The sequence below is a fragment of the Anthonomus grandis genome, chromosome 9 (genome assembly GCF_022605725.1).
Source record: "Anthonomus grandis grandis chromosome 9, icAntGran1.3, whole genome shotgun sequence".
Taxonomy (NCBI): Eukaryota; Metazoa; Arthropoda; class Insecta; order Coleoptera; family Curculionidae; genus Anthonomus; species Anthonomus grandis.
In genome coordinates this window covers 29,814,634-29,839,699 of record NC_065554.1, presented here as the reverse complement: position 1 = coordinate 29,839,699, position 25,066 = coordinate 29,814,634, and the positions used below count along the sequence as shown (strand labels likewise).

Here is a 25,066-nt window from a genome sequence, read left to right as displayed (position 1 = left end):
AGATACATGGATCAACGTTGTCTACAGTGACGTTCAGAATTTTATTTTATTAGAGAAATTAGATAAAGAATATGTCAGGCAGCTTGTAGTGTGAACATAAAGGGTTAGAGATCCTATCCCTTTATAGCAATATCAGGATTACTTCATGGATCCAACCTTGGATCACTGTTGTTTTTGCTATGTATAAATAGTATTACTCAGGATAATAAATCTGGATCTTTGTTGTTAAACGCGGATGTATTATAATATTAAAAATACAAATGATTGCTTAATCTTAATATTAATATTGTCAGGGGTTCTTAAAAATAAGCTATACTTTAATATAAGCAAAAATGTTCTGTCCTCACTTTTACTAAGAAACTAATAACACAATACGGAATTGTGCTCTAACACAAGTGACAGATTTGGAAGTAATATTTGATTTAAAATGAATATATAATATCTACGTAGCAAATATAGCAAGTACCAATTTATTGTGCAAAATACCATATATCCCCAGCATACCATACAAAATTTTACATGCCTGATTTGGACTATAAAAGCTTTAATATATGTAAAATTTACAATGCAATTCAAGATAGTATACTTTTCATAATATTAGTAATAAAAACTTTATAAAAATTGTAGTATAATATTTTTTATTGCTGTATTCTCTACTTTATTCACTTCTGTAGTAAATCTGTTAAGTACAATAAATAAATAAGTATAAAACATCTCTACTACAACGAAACCTAACTTTACTACTCTCCAGATAGATTCAGGAATCATTAATGTATATCACAACACCATGCTATTTAGATCTCTAAGAGTTCACTAAGAAATGCTTAATTTTTCTTTATAAGGTTTTATGATCTTATGACATAGAAAGTAGAACTGTTCCTCTTAAATTTACCCAAGGATTCACACCCTGTAGGTCTAATTAAATAAATAAGTATAGTTCACTCAAAGATACCCTAATTATTTGCCTAAGTATCAGTGGTCAGAGCCGGATTAGAAATTTAATATTTACTTGTATTGCAAAATATTAAGTAGGTACAATTAATGGCAAAAAATGTGGTATTTATTTATACCTAAGTTTAGTCCGAATTAAAACTTGTGACTTTAGGTCTGTAAGTATCTACCTAGGGTCAAATATACATAAGAAGAACTTGAGTTTGACGATTTAGTTTTATCAGATGTATGAAGAAAAATTAATGCCTACTGTATTTACCTTAAAAAAATGTACTTAAAATAGGTTTTATGTATAAGGCAATTAATAAACACCAAACAATAATGGAGTCTCAACGTTTACGGGAAACGTGATAAATAATTAACGGCTATAAGATAATATAGAGATAAAATAAAATAAAGGGAAAAGGGTTTCGTTCCAAACTGTTTACTACTTTCAGCTAAAAATATAACAGATTCTTTCCTGGATTACCACCAAGACAGTGAAGTCAGTGAAGACAGTCACAACTTTTTAAAAATTGGTTAGGATATCTGCTTCTTAAAAATATTCCAAAAAATTATGTGATTGTTATGGATAATGCTTGTTACCATAGTCGTCAAGTAGTAAAGTTACCTTGTTCTAATAGTACTAAAGCAAAAATTCAAAATTTTGTAGTAGGCATTAGCATATATTTCAAAGAGACGAGTACAAGTTTTAAAAGTACTAACAGCTATGTGTGTCAGCTCACAATGGAAAATTGGCTACAGTGTTGCGTCTACCTCGATATTATTGTGTTTTTAATCCCATTGAACTTATATAGCATCAAGTAAAATCGGATATTCGAAGAAATAATACTTCCGCAACATTAAATGCATTTGCAATGGAATTAATAAAAAGTGTAGTAACTAATGTTACAACCAATAGTTGGAAAAACTCCATAAAGGTAAAATATTCTTGCTCGTCTATAAATACCAATGTTCATCCTTTAATAATTAAAGTTTAGACAATGATAGTGCCAGTGGAACAGAATGAAATGTAGAGTAAGACAGGCTAAGTTATTAAACAGTGTTTGATTTTATAAGAAATAGTTTTATTTACTTATAATAAACCGAAAATTAAACTTATACCTACATTTCCATAAACAAGGTACGACGCACTTTTGCCCCGCCTTTTTGCCGGTGGGCGCGGCCATCACGTGACACTGCACGTGCGCCAACAAGTCGCCGAACGTGTTCGTTTTCACGTGTTCGCAGCCCTGCCACTCGCACTCGTAATACGTCGTCATCGGGGGTACGTCCACCGTGTATTTTTTCGGTAACGAACAATCGGGAAAATTGTTGCGGTTCACCACGTTCTGTCCGATACTGATCAGTTTCGCGACGTATCCGTGATAAGTCAAGTGGCGCTCTAGTAGGGCGGACATGGGCTGGGCATTGGGGTCGGGACAGTCCGACCATTTACATTTTAGATCTGGAATTATTGATATATATGTTTGACTGCTCGATTTATAGTTCGGGAATTTGTATGTTAAATTTAATGTAAATTAGTTGGATGACAGATAGTTGTTAATCATAATTGAGTTAATAATTTAATCTTAAGTAAGAAAGAAATTCTCGTTTGTTTCAATGCATCATCATTTGTTCCCGAGCATTCCTATACCAGAAACTTTGGAATATTTGATAGAACTTTTGGAAAGTAATGGTTTTGATGATGTCCGAGAAATAATTAACAAAACTTTGCATGTCAGTCAATATAACAAGTCGTACTATGAACAACTGAAAGCTACAGGCATGGGTAAGATAGAGCTCTTTAGTCAAAACAGTTCATGAGTTTAGTTAAGGTATGTTGATGATGTGTTTGCTGTGTTTTACAAAAGCTAATGCAATATTGATAATTTTGTAGAAAAACTCAAGAAGTATTTTTTTAATCATTAACTTTACCTTCAAACAAGATCATCAAAAATAATATTTGGTTAGAATTTGATATTTATAAAAAACTTTAGATACCTAACTAGTAACTCTCACCATTGTTTTCAATATAAAATGGCTAGCATGTATTTCTTGGCACATGATTTGGTCTCAATTTCTCTAACTAGTAACAGATTTAATAAAGAAAAAAACTATTTAAAAAAATGCTAGGGCCAATAGTTATTACGATAGAATTATTGATAAGTTGATTAAAAGACATAAGTTAATATTAGAAACTCTCCCATATTGTAACGAACGTCAGAACCTCTAGCCTAACTCGCGTTGAATGTCGCGTTAAACTAAATAAAATGTCACAAACGTGTCCCTTTTAAAGACCCATGGAATAATTTACAAATATTTAGAATTTTGTACATTATTTTTCCAGATGGAGACCAATAATTTCAACAGAATACTGACAGTCAAAGCAAGCAAGTATACAAATTCTAGAAAATATAAAATACAGGGATTTACAAGAATATAACCCAAATAACCTGAAGTGGCGCCCCCAAACAAGCTAAACTACTTAAAAACTGGACACTATAGAATCAAATATTACGCTAAATGTAAGTAGAACCCTAAATAAACGTAACTAATCAACTTGAACTACAAAATACGAGCAAAATACTACAAAAATTATGAGGGTAATTAACATATTTATATTTTCATAACAATAATTCAAAAGGATGAAAATACATAGAAACTTTCGTTGCAATACCGTAATATGATCATATCTTGACAAGTAAAACACTACTCAAGGGTCCGGTATCTATTGTAATGATCATAATAAGATTAATTAATGTCCTATTTAAAGAACATGTTTTAAATATTGGACACTTTGTAAAATAGACAACATGAAATTACTTAAACCAGTTAATAAAAAACCAAAATTAGATGCATATGAATCTTTAGCAATATTCTAAAATCAACAGAAATAAAGATCAATTCCTTATAGTCCACACACAACTTCTCCAATTATCACAATTGCTTGTATTTAAAATTAAACACTTGAGAAGTTCTTAGTGATGCGAGGCCTCTCGCCAAGCATAAGAGGTTTTTTTTGGTACAATTTTAATATAAAATTGTGTGACAATTAGTAGAAAATAAGAGTTGAATTTTTTTTAATTAGAGTTAATCCATTATTAGATACATACATTACATGTTAATCCATACATTAGAGTAGACTAGAAAGAAACAGTGAAAGCACAGTAAAAAATCTACTTTTTATCTACAGCTGTACTGGAAATATTTAAAATTATTACTGAAAGTTAAAGCTGGCGTTACTGAAATATTTTCTTTATTCAGAGCAGTTTGTGACCTATTTGATTTCTCTGCATGTTTTGAAAATTAACATGAGAAATGCTCATTTTTACAGTTTTGTGCTTGCTTCTCATTAAATTTAAAATTTCGTCATACATTGATTTTGTCTATACATGATAACTCTTAAGAAAGCAACATTTTCAGATATAAGATGCATTTACTTTGAGAACTTCCTTGACTACTTTTAGTCAGTCCTCGGGCGTAAAAAGTTTGAATTTGATAAGGAAAAGAGTGACCGGAAACCAAAAACTTATGCTCAATTATTCTAATGTTAACTTTGGATCAAATACCAAATTCATATTAATTCAACTACCTTGAAGAAATAAGGAATTACTTCCAGGCAGGTGAACGATAAACTTTTAACTCCTTGAAAACACTTGAAATAACTTTAATTGCTAGGAAGAAATATGGAATATGAAAGGACATATTCCACATTGCATTGCGGGAAAGTAAAAGGAAATGCATTCGACTGTTTAGAAGAAATAAAGAATTACTTGAAGAATAATGAACTTTTAACTGCCTGTATACACTTAAAATGAATTTAATTGCCTGGAAGAAATAAGGAATAACATCAACTGAGAATTGAGGAATGCCTTCCAAATGCCTGGAATAAATAAAAATAACTACTTCCAGGTAGTTAAAGTCACTAGTCCGTGTTAAGAATTTTACACGGATTTTTATACGTATAATCAGAATTAAGAGACTTTGCGATTTTTTTTTAATGATGTAAGAACTGGTAAGCAGGAAAATAATTAGTATGTGCTAAAGCGTACAAGATATTTCATTCACTAGCCCTTGCATCACAAATTCGCTTACTCCTTAATCTATGACTCTTGATATACACATTTTGATGGTTACAATCTCCAAAATTATTGGATTTTGGACTTAATCCATTTCAGTTCTGAAATTACTTTCAAAAAAACAACTCTCTCATCTGTTAGGGAACTATGGTAGTAGTGACTCTGAAAATATATGGTTTTACTTGGTACAATTACCTATTTTTTGCCAATTGTGTTAAAAAGTTGTACTATTTAAAGAAATATACTTAAAACGCCTCGCACCACAGAGCAATTTTTCCAATTATCAAAATTGTTTTAATTTAAATGCAAAATTAAAATGCTTTTAGTACAATTTTAATATAACAGTTAAAAATGTATTAAGAAACTTTTAAGGCTGTGGATTTCATGCAAATGATTACTTGAAAAACTTGGGTTCCGAATAGTTCAGCAACATTATTAGACCAGATCATTACAAACAATTTTGATGACCAAGAACTGTCAAAGAACTTTCCTATTACAAATAAGTACTTCAAATTGTGGGTACCAACTTAATATTGAGACTTAAATATCACAATTTTATTAAACTAGCAGAAGTGTACCTACTTGATCAGCTTCTACACATAACATATGTAAATGATAGTCATAAAATTTAAAAATCATTTCAGTCTTTTTGCTGATGATACTTATTTCTATCTCCGGCAGTAATTTTGAAGAAATACCACTATAATTGAATAGTTTTTAGGATTCCAACTCATAAGAGCACCATAAAAAAAAATTATTCAATTTGAATGACAAAAAAATTTCAATGAAATAATTACCATCATTTTCCGTAACATGCGAACTCAAATGGCAATAAAAAGACGTTTCATCTTCAAAATGTTCACTACACTCAAGCCACTGGCAAGCCAAATTTAACGTTTCTTCCTTCAGTCTGACTCTGACACCGGTTTGCTGGGTCTTTTTACGTTTCAAAGTCTCTTCCGAGTCATCGATCACCAAATCGGACTCAGAGGGTGAGGAATCGTCATCCGAAAACCGATGGGTCTTAAATTTCTTCTTTCTCTTGCAACGTTCTTGGGTGACCACGTTCTCGAACACCCCCACCGTTTTCGTTTTGGCCGTTTTATCCATTTTAGTTTTGCTTCTTTTCCACGTAAAATTGCAGCTTTAAACTATCGGAGTCTAGCATGTGTATTGGAACGATCGAGGTCTCACTTTCAACGATATCTTGCTCAGTTTCTTGCTCGATCCACGGAAAATCCTAAGTGTTAGTAAAAAATAATAATTCAGGGTCTCTTATATAAACGTTTATTACCTCATATGCTGGCATAGAATTAAATTCCACAGTAGATAACATGCTAGTTTCTATTCTGATACTAAAACTGGCCTCATCAGAGAATGTATCGTCCAAGTAAAACGGAATGGCATGGAGCTTCAATAGTATGGTTCTTAAAGATTGTTCAAGGTTCACCAAGAATGGATCACTGAAAGTACATTTGAAATATGGTCAAAAAGAGATTTATTATTTGTATTGATAATGGAACACATCAATTTTATTACTAAATAGTTTCTATGTTATTAATCGCAGATCATAGACCCATAATGTAGTAATATATTTGTAATAATAAATTTTGTTTAATATGTTATAAGCTTTTTGGGGTTCTAGATATTTAATTTTGAATACCTACACTTATCTTTAAGACCAAGGCAACCCAAGGTGTTTAATTTATTTTATACAGTTATTTCAGTTTCAATGGTTTGCCTAATGGGAGAAATGTTAAAAAATCTTGATCTTGTTTTTTTTTTTAATGATAGTACTGCATTTATCTGTGGATCCAATCAGTATGGTAATGAATGCTCTGTAAATGTGTTATTTAAAAGAAGTAGTTCTGGTAATCTTTTATTTCATGATGTTCATTATGATTTATACATGCAAGGTATGTAGGCTGGCTGCTATAGAAGCAGGACCCTTCTTTTAGCAATATTGATTCTAATTTGAATTGTTTTTGAGATATTAGGAATGAAAATTGCTCTTGCTTCTCAAAAATAGCCTCTCAGTAGTACATATTCTAATTGGTTGTCTTCTGAATTGAAATGTTTAAATTATAAAAAGAGAGAGTTGCACAAAAAATACATTAGATCTGGATCTCGTTTAAAATTAGTTTGAGATCAGAGTGTAAAAGTAATGTGTGAGTTTATTTTTGGAAATATGCTTGAGGTTTAAGGTCTACTCAGAACCTTCCTGACTCTTTGTTTTATAAAGACCAATCTGCCGATAACGGACAATCCATTATTAACTTGTTTAAAAGTTACTTTGAGACTGTCTATGTAAAGAGTAGTAATGTGAGTTTTGGAATTAATCTTAATCCATCGATAAATATATTTTTTTTAAATTTATTTTGAATTTTACATGAAAAATATTGTTTTAACAAACCCTCTTAAGTAATTTCTTTTTAATTAATATTATTTTATCTCTTTTGATGTATGTAAACTGTGTATATGATCACAAATAAATTATTGAGAATTGAGCAATATAAATCATATCTATAATACAAGATCAAGGGCAAGAGGTGACTTAAGCATTCCGAGTAGTTTAAAAAATGTAAATGCGAAAACTTACAATCTACTACCTTTTATAGAAATTAAGAATAAATTGCTATTTAGCAAAGAATGTAATAAATATGTTCACAATCATTGCCAAAATTTTGCCACACTTTTTCGATAATATACTAACTGTTAGAGGATAAATTTTTGTTTTTATTATTGTGCAGTCTAGTTCTTTAGCACATTTTCTTAAGGTTTTAAGATTAATTTAGTAGGTTTAATAAAAACAGGAAAAGAATAAAAATAACTTTTCTCCATAATGTTAATGCACACGTTAGGTTAAAACAAATAAATTTAATAATAAGATTTATTTTTGTTTATTAAGAACACACATTCTGTTAATTTATGATTTTAATTTTAATAAATGTGGTAAGGAGCCAGGGTTTACTGATCCCCCAAATTGAATAGTATTTGCCTAATATTTTAATTTCAAATTGTTCATTACCTGTCGACTAAATCTTGTACGACCAACACATCAATAACAAATCTGTCCACAATGGTTTCCTGGTCCTCAAAGCAGACAAACACCTTTTTAAGTTGGTTTTTTTGCAAATGAAATCTCACCGCCCTAAGGGTGTCCTTAATGTACTGAGACACCTCGGGATGAACCACTTGGTAAACAGTGACACAATACTTCTTTTTTGGAAGAAATATAGATAATGGATACAGTTTTCTTATGTACAGGATGTTGTTTATTGCTATTTCAAGGAATTCTGTGAGGATGTCTAGTGTTTCTGTAAGGGAAAATTCGCAATATTAACTTCAAAATTTTTAAGATAAGGCTTACCTTGTTTTAAATTTCTTGAAGACATATGTAGGTTCTTACTTATTTTTCGAGGTTTTTTGCATTTTTTCTTTAAATACGTTTATTTACCAGAAAAAAGAATATATTTTATATATAGTGGAACGTAATTAAACAAAAAAAATGTAAACAAGCTTCTGACTTTGACAAATGACAAGCACAGTGTCACGTGAAGGCGCGCAATTCAACAGATATAAGGCATTGATAGTAACTTCAATTTAATTAAAGTTGGTACAAATAAAGTAGAAAAATAGGGTCTTCTTAATGACCAATAGAGTTGAAAATGAAACAAAAGACACATATTGCAACCATAACAAAATTTATAATAAATAATTCAAATAAATAACAAATTTAATGGTGATAATAGTTGTGTGGTGCTGGGGCAGCGACGATTTTCTTGTAAGCAACAGGAGCTTCGGTGGGGTGTCCCTGTTTTTCTACGACAGCATTAAAACCGTGTCCATCGTCTGAGTATTTCACGATTCTGACAGTACCATCGGCCTCGTGGAGGGAGTACTGCCCTTGGACGTGGTCACCATCACGTTGCTCCTGTTGGGAATGGAAATCTCCGGTGTGGGGCTCTTCTACTACGTAAGCAAATTCGTACTTTGCTGGACCATATTCTTCTTCGTGGTGGCCTTTGTAGGGCAGAGGACTGTATTGGGAACTGACAACAACGATCAGAGCCAAAGAAAAGAAAATCTATAAAAAAAAAAAAAGTTAATGTTTCTGATGTGGATTTATGGTGTGGGTTACTCACTTTGAACATTTTAAAGGTTTTTAGGTATATAGCTGTTGATAACGACTAAATGTTGAATGTGATATTTGTGAGGTTCAGTGAAGCTTTTTTATATGAAAAATTATAGGTACTCCTTCCTAAAATCCTGGTAGTGATATTGCATCTATTAAGCAATTCTTATATTTTGATCAAGGACGTAAAAAAATGTCTTATCTATATATACATAATTGGAATATTATTTACATAATTTATTCTCATTACTATTGGGTTTATGATTTTGGGTTATTTGCCCAGGGGGACACACTTTACTGAAATGATTTTCTTAGATTATTGGTTGCAACATGAAACTTTTCGTTGTTCGATAAGAAATTTGTCACCCTCGAAACCTACAAGTTAAGCATTTTTTAACTTAATTTTTCTTCAAGTATATCATGCTTATTTACCCAGTAGTTTTTCGCCTAAAACAGTTTTGCCCCTTTTTCCTTCATAGCCCTTGGTCATCACCTCCTCAAAACTCAAACAGGCTATTCGTCGAAACAACTTATTGACATTTTTTCCGGTTTTTGAGGATACACACCAATATTCCGCACCGATGTCTTTTGCAATCTTTAGGGCATTCCCTCGGAGGTTTTTATAAGAAATTTCACTCTATAAATATAAATTATTGTTCCATATATAAAAGAGCCAAGAATCAATGCTATATAAGCCAATAAACACCATGCATGTATACTCAAGAAAAAATTCAAACAGTAAGACAAAACAATTTCCAGATCATCCTGAGAGTAATATAGAAAAATGAGACATGGATATAAGTATACCATCAGAAAAAAGGTGTATACCTGAAATTTAAACTTACTAGCAAATCCCTTTTAGATCCCACCAAGAATACGAAAGGATCAGTGCCAATATTGGCATTCATTGCCTCCAAGAGCCACTTTTTACAGTTGGATAAGGTTTCACAATTGGTTAAATCAAATGCTAAAATTACAACTGAAAAAAAAACCGTCATAGCAGTGTGTAAAAGGAAAAATAAGTTAGTTACCGTGTGCTCCCCTATAGTAAGACTGGGCGATACTTTTGAACCTTTCCTGACCCGCTGTGTCCCATCTGAAATTTATTTTATTAATTAAACAATAAGAATTTAATTAGCAATTAAGAAACGTACATTTGTAAAACGTATGGGACGCCTAAAATTTGATACCTTTGCACCTCAAAGTCCACTCCTATAGTGGATTTATAAGAGCTTTCGAAGAACTTCCGACAATATCTGAAGTCAAAATGGTATATAATAAATAATATTGTTTCCAAGAAATTGGCATTAAAATTACAGCAATAAGCCGCCATTTTGAAGCTTTTGTAAAATTTGTAAAATTCAACCCATGCCAACTTGAACAAAAAAAAAAAGTCAAAATGGCGGCTTTTTATAAAAAATATCTAACCATAAATATTATAATTTTTAGGTCACAAATGATTATAAGCGATACCCTATAAAAGGCATCCCGAATTTAAAATGGCGAGTATTTAAGAGTTAAAAATTAATATGCCTAATAACGGCGCCATTTTGGATTTTTATAATAAGTTCTTGTCCTAACGTGGTGCCACACATGCGCCATTTTGAACAAAAATTATAATGGTATACCTGTTTACTAAGCAAGTTTTCCCCACTGAAACGTCACCGATAATGACAACTTTACTCATTTTCAACCATTCTCCATTATTTTTAACATTGCTTAGGCACTTTCGCCTAATTTTCTCACTAAAATCGACATTTAAGTATGGGGTACCATCGATATTATAGGGCGAAGGGTATTTGTTTATAATATTTTCTTCGGGAATATGTTCTTCCATTATTACGACTAAATTAAGACTTGTTTGTTTTTATTAAACATTTGACAACCCACTCCTATATGTTTTGTTTGTATCATAGAAATAACAACACCGGAACCCCCATTATACACGTAAAAATGCTTGATTGTATGTGTTTTATAAAATGTATGTATCCAGAGTATCACTTAACTAGATTTTTTCAAAAGATAGCAACCAAGAAAATACGTACTATATAGTGTGGGCTAGAACAAACACCAATCTATACTTTTAAATAAAATATTTTATTATATGCATATAAACAAATACTAACAAAATATTCTAAATTTAATTACCCACACGAAATTATATAATATATTATAAGACTAATTATTTTTTTTAAACACGTGTCCACACCCTAAATAAGCGCCCACTAAGTAGTATAAGCAGCAGCACAACAGTGACAGGTCACTAAATCTTTTCCCCTTAGGGCTATAGACCAAACCTTGAATGATAGTTTAATAATTGGTCTAGATAAAAAATACTTTTGGCCTTGACTCTAAAAATTTGATTCACTTTTCTCTGTACCCTCTATATAAAAAACTTGCCTGGCTTCAGTCAAACCAACAGTCGTCAACTTGCCCCTTTGACAAAGCACCAACTTACTGCATCATTAAGCATGTATAAGGTGAGTTATAAATGAAGATTTTGTTTTATAGTAACTAATTATTTCATTGATAATTTCAGTTACTAGTTGCTTTTGCCCTAATCGCTGTAGTCAGCGCCCAATATAACCCTTCGCCCTACAAGGGATACCAAGAAGAGGAGCATGGTCCAGCAAAGTACGAATTTGCTTACGTAGTAGAAGATCCCCACACTGGAGATTTCCATTCTCAGCAAGAGCAACGTGATGGTGACCACGTCCAAGGGCAGTACTCCCTCCACGAGGCCGATGGTACTGTCAGAATCGTGAAATACTCCGATGATGGACATGGGTTTAATGCTATAGTGGAGAAAGAGGGACATCCCACCGAACCTCCTGTTGCTTACAAGAAAATCGTCGCTGTCCCAGCCCCATACAACCATTACCACCATTAAATTTTCAACTGTTTAATTTGTTATTTATTTAATATAAGTTTTGTTATGATTGCAATGTATGTTTCGTGTATTATTCAACTCTATTAGATTTTTGTTTCAAAAAACATGGTTTTCCACCTAATCAAATGGATTTAGACCAAGCGACTTCAGATGCTTCAAAGAAATAAATATTTTATTATAGGAAATTTAAAATTCGCGCCCAAGCCTATCATATTCACTCTTCCTGCATAGGAGGGACTCATTCGTTGACAGTTGTTTGGCTTCGTAACGTGTCATTAGTGGAACGTCAAACGTGTTAATTAATGTATTAATTTCCTACAACTGCAAACAAACTTTTTATGCTATAAAAAGGTATTTATTTTATAATATCAAGATTTCGATACTCATTATTTTACTGTATTAGAAAAAAAAGTCAAATTTTGGGCCCAATAGTATGACTCTGCACGTTCTTGAGAGATTCCCATTTTCATTGACAATCGTTTGACATTTAATCGTCAATTAAATCGCTGTTGAGATAATTCTTAGATTATATTTACGTTGCGCACATGCTGTTAAAATCACTTCTGAAATTAAAAAAATATTATTACATGAAAAACAGTTTTGAAAATCGACCTGAATCCGGATCTGATTCTAGTGTCATCGGTCAAAAATTATTAAGACAATAATTGACGTTTGGTCCATTGGTTATCTGTCAATGTCGCTGATTGATTAGTTCGTTAATATAAAGTACAGGAACGTACTTTTTTTTAATTTAATTTTTTCAGATTTTTTCACATCATTTTTTTAGAAGAATTACACACTATTTTTGCCTGCGATTTTAAATTAATTAATTTTTCCCAATTTTTAAATAATCTGTATATTGTTTTAGGAGTAATTTCGTGTGATATTCCAGGCGCTTGAATTTATCCAGGATTCACTATAATGCTTAACTTAGGTATAATCGAAAATTATTTTTTAAAATTTTATGGTAATTTTATGTTTTATGCAAGGCTCTCTTGGATCAAATGTTCTCCAGGCATGTAGATCTACTCTAAGTGAGGTTCATGTACGTTATTTATAATTAAGATTAGGTTTATTTAAATATATTATAGTAATGAGTGCCTTCTTCCAGGCCCCCTGAGAATATTCCAGTTTCTCTTCAGATTTGTTCCAGTTTTCCAGGTACGCAAAGTTTCTTATAATCTTTGAATTATAACGAGAGATTTTATCAAATTTTTTATTTTATTTAATAATTTTTGTAGTAATTCGAGGATTATGTGGACTTCTGACTCTAAAACACGTTTTAGACATTTGGATCTACTCTGGATTGAGTTTTATATAAGTTTAAATTAATCCAACATATCTATTAGAAGAATTCAGCATCATATTCCCGCCATTCCCTTATCATTTAGTCTTCATTTTTCTGTCTAATTATATTATATCTGAATTATTCAAATGATTAAATGCTATTAAACAAATTATATAATCAAGCTAATTATTTATTAAATAACGTGTCCACACCCCAAATTTTCGCCCACTAAATGCAGCAGCACAGTGACAGGTCACTAAACCTTTTACCCCGCAGGCTATAGACCAAACCTTCAATGATATTTTTATTGGTCTAGATAAAAAATATTGTTGGCCTTGACCCTAAAAACTTAATTCACTTTTCTATGTACCCTAATTTTTGTATAAAAGACCTACCTGGCTTCAGTCAAACCAACAGTCGGCAACTTGCTCCTCTGACAAAAAAGCATCAAAAACATTATTAAATATGTACAAGGTGAGTTCTAAATCAACATCTTTTATAGTTAAATATATTAACTTATAACTTTTAGCTACTTGCCGTTTTTGCCCTAATCGCTGTCGTAAGCACCCAATACAGCCCTCTGCCCTACAAAGGCCACCACGAAGAAGAATATGGTCCAGCAAAGTACGAATTTGTTTACGTAGTAGAAGATCCCCACACTGGAGATTTCCATTCTCAGCAGGAGCAACGTGATGGTGACCACGTCCAAGGGCAGTACTCCCTCCATGAGGCCGATGGTACTGTCAGAATCGTGAAATACTCAGATGATGGACACGGGTTTAATGCTGTGGTAGAGAAACAGGGACATCCCAGCGAAGCTTCTGTGACTTACAAGAAAACTGTTGTTGCCCCAGCTCCATACAACTATTACCACCATTAATTTTTTGAATTTGTTATTTATTTAATTTATTTATTATAAGTTTTGTTATGATTGCAATGTGTGTTGTGTGTGTTATTTCCAATTTTATTAAGTTTTCCCAAAAAGCACGAGTCTCTAGCTATTTGGATTAATTTGAACCAAAGGATTTCAAATGCTTGGAATAAATGAACATTTATTTTTTTGAAATTAAACGTTCACCTAATTCTATTATACTCACGTAATTTTCAATTCCTTAGCCAGAGCCTGTCCAAGCGTTAGTCTGGTAGAACCAAACGTTACTGTCAAAAATGTCAAATGACGTCATAGTTGAGGTTATGGCTTATGTGAGATGTTTCAATATTGTAGCGACACGACCTCTACCTTTGCTATAGTTTGTTCTACAGGGTGTCTCGAAATTATATCGCAATATTTTGCCAGCCGCATCTTTGTCTAAAAATAAGACAAAAACTTCATATACAGGAATCTTGAAAAGTGAATCGTTTTCATGTTACAGGGTGTTTTATAATGCCTATTGTTTTTTGTTAATATTTTCGAAACGCCTGGTCTTTATTTTTTGAAATTTCGATTTTTTGCCTCAAAAAAGATGTCCAAAAATGACTTTTTCCGATTTAAAGTGACAATTGACGTTTAGTCTATTGATTATCAGGCGATGTCACTCCCTGATTATTTCGTTATTATGAAGCACATGAAGGGACTGTTTATTTTGAGTTACTTATTTTATTGGGTATTACGTCACTTATAGTATAATTTAAATACCCAATAAAATAAGTAACTCATTATGAATTCGTCACAAAAATACAGATTTTACTGCTTATTTTGTTGTGAGGTGTTTTAGATAGTCGGTGTGCTTCAATTTTCTTCAGACTATTCTGAATTAATTTTTTTAAGCAAAAATGTACCCTTTTTTTATTAGACACTTTAAATTATTTTCCTCGAATTTTTGGAGTAAGTACTTATGTTTTTACAGGCGCTTGAGTTTATTCAGGATTTACCAGAATGCGTAAATTATGTACGAATTATTCTTAAAGATTTTAAGGTTATTTTACGTTCTATTCCAGGCTGTAACGGATAAAATGTTCTCTATAAGACATGTATACCTACTCTAAGAGGGCGTCATGCTAAAATTATCTGCAATCCAGATTATTCTTGCATATTTTATAATAATTTATACCTATTTCCAGACCTCTAGTTTCTAAACCCTAATTTCAGTTCTAATGAGAAGTCTGAAAGTTTTTATAACCAAAAACTTAGAGTTAGAGATATTTCATTTAATATAGTGATTATTGTAGTAATACCAGGATTATCTGAATTTCTTTGAAAAACTTCCTTACCTCAGCACTTTCACTCGTCTGGATGTAAACCTTCTTGCAGACATTTTGATCTACTCTTAACTGAAACTTGTATAGGCTTAAATTAATCCATCATATATTTGAAAAACTCAGTATCCTATTCCAACCATTCCCATTTAAAATCCTTATAATTTATTGTTTTATTTTATTAATATTTCTGAAATATTCAAAAAATAAACTGCTGTTAAACGAATTATATAATCAAACTAATTAATATGTCCACGCTTAAATTTTCGCCTACTAAATGCAGCAGCACAGTGACAGGTCACTAAACCTTTTACCCCCGAGGCTATAGATCAAACCTTCAATGGTATTTTAATTGATCTAGATAAGAAAATGTTTGGCCTTGACCTTAAATATTTAATTCACTTTTCTATGTACATACCCTGATTTTTGTATAAAAGATCTATCTGCCTTCAGTCAAACCAACAGTCGTCAACTTGCTTCTTTGATAAAGCACCAAAAGCGTCATTAAACATGTACAAGGTGGGTTCTTAATCACCATTTTTTTGATGGTAACTGTAAAAATTGATCATTATTAGCTGCTGGCTGCTTTTGTCTTAATCGCTGTCGTAAGCGCCCAATACAGCCCCCTGCCTTACAAAGGACATCATGAAGAAGAATATGGTCCAGCAAAGTACGAGTTCGCTTACGTAGTAGAAGATCCCCACACTGGAGATTTCCATTCTCAGCAGGAGCAACGTGATGGTGACCACGTCCAAGGGCAGTACTCCCTCCATGAGGCCGATGGTACTGTCAGAATCGTGAAATACTCTGATGATGGACACGGTTTTAATGCTGTGGTGGAGAAACAGGGACATCCCAGCGAAGCTTCTGTGACTTACAAGAAAACTGTTGTTGCCCCAGCACCATACAACTATTACCACCATTAAATTTTTCACCGTTTAATTTGTTATTTAGTTGAATTATTTATTATAGATTTTGTTATATTTGCAATGTATGTTATGTGTATTATTTCGAACTATTATATTTCCTACACAAGAATGTGCAATTTTCTACCTAATACTGACGAATTTTGGCGACAAGCATAAATTAACATTTATTTTAATAAATTCAAATTTCGCGCGTTCCGTTTATTATATTCACTCCGCATGTTCACCAGACACTCGCATTTTTATTAAACATTACGTCATTTGCTTGTCAATGTCACCAATTTCTTTGTTGACAATATCAACAAATTCTTTGCTTGATCTCCCTTATTTAACTATTGTTGCTATAAGGGGATTCTACAAAGAATTGTTTATTGTTATAAGATTTAAAAAAAAGCGCACTCTTGCGGCGCGAACTTGTAGTACATTAAAACTGTTGACAGCTGTCAATTAATATTGACAGTTTGTTTTTTCAGTAAAATTTAAAAGCAGTTTCACAATTTCTGTGATTAAAAGTGACGTGTTTTGATCAATTATAAGCCGGGACAATGAGTAAGAGCCACAAAACGAAGCATCACGAAGATCCCAGTCTGATCCCCACTTTTATGAGCGATGAAATGCACGCGGGGGCCAGGAAAATGAAAGCGGGTCCTTCGGCTGTAGCTTCGATGTTATATCCACATGCCGCGACTTCTATTACTACCACAACCGGTAAGAAATATTCAAAGTGTTTTATTTCAGAATTAATTAATGCATTTAGTAGTGTGGGGTTAGTATAGATTGGTTATTTATAGTAGTGTAGAGTACAGGACTCTTAAAACTCTTGACAAAAATAGTGCGACCAGTGTAACCTTAAAAAGTGACTCTTCAAATTTAAAAACTCCTGCTTCTTCTTTTAAAGATTCCTTAAAAATAGTCCTCTGGATTTCATGATTTAAGAAACTTTGATATGTTCTTTCTATTGTATTAATCCTAGGAAAATGTGGGAACCACAGGGAATTTATGAAAAACTCTCGCAAAATTTTTGCGGTGGTGCCACACCGACATTTTTAATAAATTCCTTGGGATTCCATGTTGTCAGGATTATCTCCAACTGCTTTAAAAAAAATCTCTATATTTGCTTAATTAATTCCAAATCTGGCAACGCTGGTATTAATTTGCTTCCCATATTTTCAAAGGTAATAAATGAACGGTAAGAAATATACTAGCGCATTCGCCATAAAAGTAGACTGTTTTATATATATTTAATGTTTTATTATAGTAGGAGAGCTAGTGAACCCTCCGACTAACGGTGTTCCTGTAAGGCTAGAAATTTGTGGAGTGATGAGTCATAGTACACAAAGGCCAACAACAATGACCTGGCAGGCATCAGCCCTGCATGCCATTAGCCCTTTTATTTTTTAAAATGTAAAATAAATGAGATAAAAAAACTCACTTCTGTAAGCTTCAAAATTTAATACAATTTAGTTTGTTTATTGATAATTATGGAAAAAAATTGACAGGCGATTTTAGTAAGCAAAAGTATCTACCAGGTGAATTGAAAGGTGCATAGTTTAGGGGGTGAAATAAACTTTCTCCTGTAAAGTTGAAATTTAAGTATGTGTTTGACTAAGTCTTTTCAAATAAATGTGTACAATGACAGGCGGTTCTAAACAGCATAAGACCTTGACAGGCGAGGGGAAAGAGGCTGAGAGCGTGCGAGTAAGAGGCGTAACGTGAATGCATATAGTGTGAATGTCATTAAATAAAATTAAAAATTATAGATGCAATATTTTTTATTAATTGTTTTGTAATCTACATTATTTTTTACATTAATTATCATCATCATCTGACACTTCTTCACTACTTCTTCTTCTTGAATATCGCGCTCAATTACGTAAGACTGTATATTGAATCTTATTAAATCAAATAACTGTGTGTTACCTGAAATGTAATCTTCAGTTTCAGTTGACTGTGCTTTGGCAGTATCAGCATTAGTAGGATCTTGTAAAAATATGTCGTATACAGACGCAGGAACCGTATCTCCCTCAAACCAATTGAAACCGTAGTGACCATCGATTAAGTTCCAACCATTATTTTCAGAGGTAAGAAACGTTGGTTCCTTTAAATGATTATTCCGCCAGATGAAATATATGCAGCTCTTAATAATTGTTGTTGCAGTTCGCGTTGGCACGGAGGTAGATTTTTCGTGTCATATGTGGCAAGGAACTTCTCATAACGTGCGTTATCCAATCTTTGACATTTTGATCCGTACATTTGGCACACAAATTTCTCAAGTATTGGAAAAATATCTTCTTTCTTCTCTATTATTTCTACACTTCCTAACGCTGCAAATGACTTTTGATACTGATGAGATTTTTCTAATATTTTAAAAGGTCTTTTTTTTCCTCTTCTTAAAAACGACGGGTTAAAATCACAACCGGTCAATGCATGAAATCCTGGTAAGCTTTGGCATACCGAGGGTCCTAATTTTTCATACAATTCAGAAACATTTATCCATTTTTTGAAATTGTTTGTGCCATATTCCATGTAGATTTTTAAATGATTATTGCGGAGATGGTCCATGTTGCCGAGCATAAGTATTAAAATGCACGTTTTTATTAACACGTCGGATACATCTTCATCCATTTGGCATATACAGTATATAATTTTTGTATCGGCTTCCTCATGATGTTGTCATGATAAATTTTCGTTGATATTGAAGATAACAGAGTTGTTGTGGACACTATAAGTATGCCATTCTTTGTAATTTAAATTTATTATGGTATTCCCGATGAATGTTGTCATTTCAATAGAGCTCCAGTGTGTAATTAAAAAATCCACAAAAGCTTCTTTGAATTGTATATTGCGAAGTTCTTTAATGAAATCAACAGGTCTAACTTGTTCTGAACCAGTAATTAAATAATTTTTATTCCGTACTTCATGGCGTTGGGCTCGTTCATAATCTTTAATGGACGGCGAAAAATATTGGTCTAAAATAGTATCAACTCGTGAAGCATGTGTAGCTGTTAATATCGACATTTGATTAAATTTAACTTGAATGATTAAATTTAAATTTTATTGTTTTGATAAAAAAAATTAAACAAGGAAGGATATATTTTACAAAATGTACCCGATTCAAGGTAATTTGACTTGAAATGTACCTTTGTACCATTAAAATAAAAATGTACCGAATTGCTTACCATTAGATAAACGGTCTTACTCACACTATGTGCATTCACGTTACGCCTCTTACTCGCACGCTCCCAGCATCTTTCCCCTCGCCTGTTAAGGTCTTATGCTGTTCAGAACCGCCTGTCATTGTACACATTTATTTGAAAAGACTTACTCAAACACATACTTAAATTTCAATTTTACAGGCGAAAGTTTATTTCACCCCCTAAACTATGCACCTTTCAATTCACCTGGTAGATACTTTTGCTTACTAAAATCGCCTGTCAATTTTTTTCCATAATTATCAATAAACAAACTAAATTGTTTTAAATTTTGAAGCTTACAGAAGTAAGTTTTTTATATCTTATTTATTTTACATTTTAAAAAATAAAAGGGTTAATGGCGTGCAGGGCTGAGGCCTGCCAGGTCATTGTCGTTGGCCTTGGACTCATCACTCCACAAATTTCTAGCCTTACAGGAAGACCGTTAGTTGGAGGGTTCACTAGCTCTTGGACTATTACACACAGTGGGAATATTGTTCATATATCCCAATGAATCTATTACCATGTTTACACGCAACAGTTGATCAACAGTGTACCGACACCCGTAAAACGTATCCTAAACGTTCCTAATCCGCATTATTTTAAAACGTTTTAAATATGTGGATAAGGTTCCGTGTACACGGGAGATGATCCGAATTCGCATTAATTTTCAATGCTGCCAACTAACAAAAATTTGAAAACCGAGACAGCGAGAAAAAAATTGATTTTGTTGTGGTGTGCTTTATAATGTTTTCGCAAAATTTTAAAGTAATATATTCTTTTATTAGAAGTTTTCTTACTCAATATCTCACCTTAGGTTGTAATTTATTAATAAATTATTTGGGTTGGCAATGAAAACCAGCTGATTAATGTCCAGCGTTAAAACCAGTCTGAAAAACCTGGTGTAAATACATGCCAAGGCCTTTTTTTGTAACTTTGACTTTTTTTTCTTTGATTTGCTTTACTGTCATTTTAACCTTTACTACTTTTTTTGAATTTTTGAATTTTTTTTTACTTTTACTTTGACATTCCTTGTTTTTTGACTTATTCAAACTTTTTATTTTATTTTGATCTTTTTAGCTTTTTTCGGCTTTTTAATTATTATTTTCTAAAATAATTTTTTTTTATTTTAATTTTTTTTACGTTTACTTTGACTTTTTTTTTGACGATTTCTTCGACTTGAGCTTTCACGTGGACTTTAACCTTGATTCGTTTTAAATTTTGTATTTGACCACTCTTGACACTCTTTTGGGCATTTTGAATTTGACAACCAATAACATACAACTTTACCGGTAATATTTACCCCGGTGGATTCACCATAAAAAATTTCTTTTTTTTTTTTAGGTGTAAGGAAGAAAGAAGAAGATTTAGCGAATAACGACGAGTTGACCGATGACGACATGGAACGTAAAATGGATGGTACATTACGCAAGGGACCCCCGAAAGAAAACATTCAGGTGGATGGGAAAATTAGCATCCTTACAAAAATGTACTTAACCCCTTTTATTTACCTACCCCTAGGTAGGTCTAATTTAGTTTTTTTTATTTATTTTGTCATTCTTAAATAAGATTGACTTAACTATCTTTTTGTAAGAATTGAAATTGATTCAGGTGCCTTTAATTGCCCTACAGTTTTCAAACATAGCACTAACATGTTGAGGGATACTTCTACTGGGTTCTTAGTCTCTCGAGTCTTATGCGTCAGACATTTAATAGAAACTTGGTACCATTATATACTATATACCTTTCTACTCTTCAGTGAAGGTAGGAGAGAAGCCCTCTGTTGCAAATACAACGAGGAGTACGACTATATCGCAGTGGGTTACGCTGACGGGGTGATCGTCATGTACCAAAGTTCCACGGGCGAACCAGTTTTCACTTTAACAGACGCGGACGTGAGGGAGAACAGGGCGCCAGTTACCTCGATCAAGCATCGACCTGTATCGAAAATTTACCCCATTACCAACTGTTACACCGGGACCTGTAACGGTTTCGAAAAATTCAAATAAACACACGCTTTATTCATTCATCATTTTAGATGCGAACGGTTGCGTTAAATGCTGGTCCTACAATTTCAACCAGTGCCTCTATACCATCAGGGAGAAGCGACAAACTTTCGGGATCGCGTATCATCCGCGATTCCCGAAATTCGTTACGTTTGGGGACGATATGAAGGTTTATTTTTATGACGAGGAAACGAAGACGCAGGAGAGGGTGCTATCGTCCAGGTATTTATTGGATATTGTCTATATAGAACAGAATATATTATAAAATTAATTACAAACTCACATATTACGCTATGCGATATTCGTTTATAAGATTACACAGTAGTTTATATCTCTATGGGCAGTTATTTGGTTTAAAAGTAATAATGATATCAACGCTATACGGAAGTTAATTAAGAAAAGCGAAAACTTAATGTATAACATAAAAGAAAGAAAAAAAAATGCATTGTGTGTACTAGGTACATAAGTAAATAGTTTACAGCACCGTCGTTCGTAGGGACGTCCCGTTTGCATATTCGTATCGAGCGTATTTAATAGCGACTTCGGCTTTCTCGAGTTTATATTATATCGAGCGCTCACGATACCGCATTATTTGCACCAGCACGCGCGCTCTATACAGAAATGCCTTTAAAAAGCCTAAACATCACCTTAATATAGTTATTGGTATCAGTACCACGTGTTTGGCGATAGTGTAAGCACCACAACTCAATTTTACTATCGACATATTTTTTATATTGTGGGTATTTGTTAGAAGTTTGAAATAAATTTAGGTGTGTTTGGATTTGCTCCTTTGATTTCAATAATAAAATACTTCTAAATAATTGATATAAATCCCTTCTATGTTCTTTTGGTATTTCGTTTTTGGTAAGTTGTAGCCATTTCCACACAGCCTTTAGAACGGGAAATGTACGGAGTAGTAAAATAGATCTTGGCCAATATTTTTTCAGTGTATTACATTCTGTTAAGTCATCCTAGGTCATTATAATACTAGGTGCGATTTTTACAGGCATTATCTTTATTAAATTGCAAACGGTAAACATGGAAGATTTAAGACAAACAAAAATGGAAAATTTTTGGGAGTTTGCAATTACACAGCCTAACGGTATTCCTCCTGCTGGTGACTGGGTAGCAAAAAAAAAGTTTATGATTTTGTACATTGCAATTGCTTGTAGCATCTACAAACATAATTTCGGATGACTACATTAAATATTCCGCTGCTTTTTGCATTATTGGCGTGGATAAGGCAACTGCAAAATCTTCATCTTTCCCGCAAGTTATCTTAAACTTTATACTACTATAACTTTTTAAATTGGTCTCTAACTGAGTCAGCATATTGGCACCCGTTTGATCACCATATTATTCTTTGAAATCGGATTTCCACATGTTTGAAAAATCATTTTTGGTTGGAAAATGGCTGTCGGAAACAAGTTGGTTGTACCTATCACCTAATCCCTCCATCTTGCTAAAACAATAAGTATTATAAGCCGAGGCAGCCGAGTGACCTTTTTCGAAAATTTAAAGGTTTTCCTGTTTTGTTTTGTTGCCTATGGATCTGTTTGTTAAAGCAGCTACACTATCTACCGTATGATTATGATCATAACTTTGAAAGTTATAATGCAAGGCCAATTTTCCCGTAAAACATCAACATTTTTATCTTTAGCTCGTGACTTAAATTCCTGGTTCCTAATAACTATTATCAGTTGAGATGGACAATCTATGTTTTTTGAAAAATGTTCCCTTTTCCTAAGGCCCTTATTATTTATCTAACTTTTGAACTGACAGTGATAAATTCTTTTAAAAATATTTAATTTTGCTTTGTCCTGCGCAGTATTGATTATTCTAGTAATATACCATGTATTTTTTGAAAGTTGCTCACCCAACTCTGCAAAGAAAAGAATCCATAATTAGGAAATATTGTAATTTATCTCGGTTACTATAGGAGATTTGCTCAGTTGCCTTGCGGTCTTTACAATATTTAAGAAACGAAATATGCCGTTGTCAAATTTTTGACAACTGTCAAATTTTAATCTATAGTGAGTGACTTTTAAAACTTCTGGATTTTGGGACCCATATTTTATTTTTTAAATTCTTGTTAAATATAACATAATTGCAAAAGTAAAAAATGGTGTTGATAGGGTTTTCTCTGTAGAACATGATTATGCTATCTATTTTATTGTAGTGATTTAGTATTTTGTAATAAGAAATAAAACTATGCTTTTTTCAATGGAACACTCCGTATTTTAGCACCAGCCCATTCAATTCCCTTTTCAAAGGTATATCACACATGCATATCAGACAAGAATTTTTGGTATTTATTATAAGGACTCATAATAAATACATAATAATACTACATAAGGGGGAGAGGGATCTCTTCATTTCTCTCAAATAAATATTCTTATGGGAAGTACCGGAAACACTTATCTGATATGCAAGTGTGATAGATGGTTAAAAAATAAAGTTTTATATATAAGTTGTCTATCTACTGGTGCTATGTATATTTTAGGGGTTGCTATTGAACAGGCTTAAATTTATTTTGTATCTTAAAACCCTAAATCACGGCAACGCAATAGATATCATAATCGTGTGATACGGAAAAAGCACTATCAAAACTGTCGTTTTATTTTTTCAATATCTTGAATAATAACGCAGATACAAATTATTAAGGGGTGTCCCAACATTAAAAATTTTCAAAATCACTCTGTAGATTAAAAATTTTTGACCAACGGCAAATTTAATTTCATAAAAAAAACTAGCGGTGTATGGCAAAAACCACAAGGCTTTATGTCCTATAGCCACCGAGATAACCTACAGAATCATGCAAATTTAAACCTGTACAGCTAAACGTGTGAAAATGATTGTTATTGCCAATAACTACTACATCGAAGGTAGATTTGTAGATAGGGTACCATTGAAAAAAAAAATTAAGACCTTTCAGGTAAGGCATCGCAAGCATAGGTTGTTGTCATTTAAGAATTTAAATTTGGAAGTTGGGGCCGTCGTGGCTGCGATGAGGAGGTAAGTGTAAATGATTGGCTATTGTATCATTTTGTACCCTCTCCCTATAAAAATAGTTTTCAACGATTTTTTATATTTTTTTGGTTTCTCAGTTATAGTCGTAAGTTGTCAAATTGTTACCCTGGTATATATTAGGATATTATATTTTAGATACTATCTATTATGACTTGTAAAAAGCTTATTCCTACGTAAAATGAGTATCAGGAAAATAGTCCATTATAAATTAATCAATATCTTTTATTTAATCCAAAAACATTGTTATAATAACGTAATATAAAAATTTTAATCTACCTTCAAATATACCTACCAAAATTACTAAAATTTGGTAATTTTGCAATTACATTTAATTGAATAATTCAAGATTCGCTTATTAACATTTTTTGAAACTTTGCACAAGGTTTTGCCAG

The 25,066-nt window shown here is 32.4% G+C and overlaps 8 protein-coding genes across 8 annotated transcripts in view; 4 read left to right on the top strand and 4 right to left on the bottom strand.

The window, feature by feature from the left end:
* The window catches only part of LOC126740345 (histone H4 transcription factor-like), a 33,480-nt gene extending 27,024 nt beyond the window's left edge, over positions 1–6,456 (bottom strand). The window contains exons 1-3 of the mRNA XM_050446320.1: positions 6,307–6,456; positions 5,810–6,252; positions 2,060–2,398 (exon numbers count right to left, since the gene is read on the bottom strand). Of these exons, the coding sequence (XP_050302277.1) occupies positions 2,060–2,398; positions 5,810–6,122 (652 nt within the window). The 5' untranslated portion in view covers positions 6,123–6,252; positions 6,307–6,456. The remainder of the gene's footprint in view (positions 1–2,059; positions 2,399–5,809; positions 6,253–6,306) is intronic.
* On the bottom strand, positions 6,124–8,407 carry LOC126740173 (mitotic spindle assembly checkpoint protein MAD2B). Its single transcript, XM_050446103.1, has 4 exons — positions 8,383–8,407; positions 8,041–8,329; positions 6,307–6,475; positions 6,124–6,252 (listed from the first exon to the last, which is right to left on the bottom strand). Exons 1-4 carry the CDS (start codon positions 8,405–8,407, stop codon positions 6,124–6,126), a joined length of 612 nt encoding a protein of 203 aa, XP_050302060.1.
* Positions 8,408–8,695: 288 nt separating this feature from the next.
* Positions 8,696–11,089, bottom strand: LOC126740346 (ras-related protein Rab-34-like). The gene is made up of 7 exons (XM_050446321.1): positions 10,776–11,089; positions 10,302–10,403; positions 10,179–10,243; positions 9,993–10,126; positions 9,580–9,784; positions 9,158–9,522; positions 8,696–9,099 (listed from the first exon to the last, which is right to left on the bottom strand). Exons 1-6 carry the CDS (start codon positions 10,982–10,984, stop codon positions 9,464–9,466), a joined length of 774 nt encoding a protein of 257 aa, XP_050302278.1. The 5' UTR covers positions 10,985–11,089; the 3' UTR covers positions 8,696–9,099; positions 9,158–9,463.
* On the bottom strand, positions 8,749–9,166 carry LOC126740172 (cuticle protein 18.6-like). The gene is made up of 2 exons (XM_050446102.1): positions 9,158–9,166; positions 8,749–9,099 (listed from the first exon to the last, which is right to left on the bottom strand). Exons 1-2 carry the CDS (start codon positions 9,164–9,166, stop codon positions 8,749–8,751), a joined length of 360 nt encoding a protein of 119 aa, XP_050302059.1.
* A 39-nt stretch (positions 11,090–11,128) lies between the features above and the next one.
* LOC126740171 (cuticle protein 18.6-like) lies at positions 11,129–12,037 on the top strand. Its single transcript, XM_050446100.1, has 2 exons — positions 11,129–11,627; positions 11,687–12,037. The coding sequence occupies exons 1-2, from the start codon at positions 11,619–11,621 to the stop codon at positions 12,035–12,037; spliced, it is 360 nt and encodes a 119-aa protein (XP_050302057.1). The 5' UTR covers positions 11,129–11,618.
* A 1,753-nt stretch (positions 12,038–13,790) lies between these two features.
* LOC126740170 (adult-specific cuticular protein ACP-20-like) lies at positions 13,791–14,205 on the top strand. The gene is made up of 2 exons (XM_050446099.1): positions 13,791–13,799; positions 13,855–14,205. Exons 1-2 carry the CDS (start codon positions 13,791–13,793, stop codon positions 14,203–14,205), a joined length of 360 nt encoding a protein of 119 aa, XP_050302056.1.
* Positions 14,206–16,031: 1,826 nt separating this feature from the next.
* LOC126740169 (adult-specific cuticular protein ACP-20-like) lies at positions 16,032–16,450 on the top strand. Its single transcript, XM_050446098.1, has 2 exons — positions 16,032–16,040; positions 16,097–16,450. The coding sequence occupies exons 1-2, from the start codon at positions 16,032–16,034 to the stop codon at positions 16,445–16,447; spliced, it is 360 nt and encodes a 119-aa protein (XP_050302055.1). The 3' UTR covers positions 16,448–16,450.
* Positions 16,451–16,778: 328 nt separating this feature from the next.
* The window catches only part of LOC126740808 (uncharacterized), a 20,628-nt gene continuing 12,340 nt past the window's right edge, over positions 16,779–25,066 (top strand). Inside the window, exons 1-4 of the mRNA XM_050446992.1 lie at positions 16,779–17,155; positions 20,983–21,127; positions 21,398–21,621; positions 21,677–21,866. Coding sequence (XP_050302949.1) covers positions 16,993–17,155; positions 20,983–21,127; positions 21,398–21,621; positions 21,677–21,866 — 722 coding nt within the window. The 5' untranslated portion in view covers positions 16,779–16,992. The remainder of the gene's footprint in view (positions 17,156–20,982; positions 21,128–21,397; positions 21,622–21,676; positions 21,867–25,066) is intronic.

What these genes read in the sequence shown, in the direction of transcription:
- LOC126740173 (XM_050446103.1), bottom strand. Translation starts at nt 8,407, where the DNA reads ATGTCTTCAAGAAATTTAAAACAAG. An exon ending in TTCAAGAAATTTAAAACAAG is followed by an intron (nt 8,330 to 8,382) that starts GTAAGCCTTATC and finishes TTTCCCTTACAG; the next exon opens with AAACACTAGACATCCTCACA. An exon ending in ATTCTATGCCAGCATATGAG is followed by an intron (nt 6,253 to 6,306) that starts GTAATAAACGTT and finishes ACTAACACTTAG; the next exon opens with GATTTTCCGTGGATCGAGCA.
- LOC126740346 (XM_050446321.1), bottom strand. Translation starts at nt 10,984, where the DNA reads ATGGAAGAACATATTCCCGAAGAAAATATTATAAACAAATACCCTTCG. An exon ending in AAAACTTGCTTAGTAAACAG is followed by an intron (nt 10,404 to 10,775) that starts GTATACCATTAT and finishes TTTTGACTTCAG; the next exon opens with ATATTGTCGGAAGTTCTTCG. An exon ending in TTACTATAGGGGAGCACACG is followed by an intron (nt 10,127 to 10,178) that starts GTAACTAACTTA and finishes TTTTTTTTTCAG; the next exon opens with TTGTAATTTTAGCATTTGAT.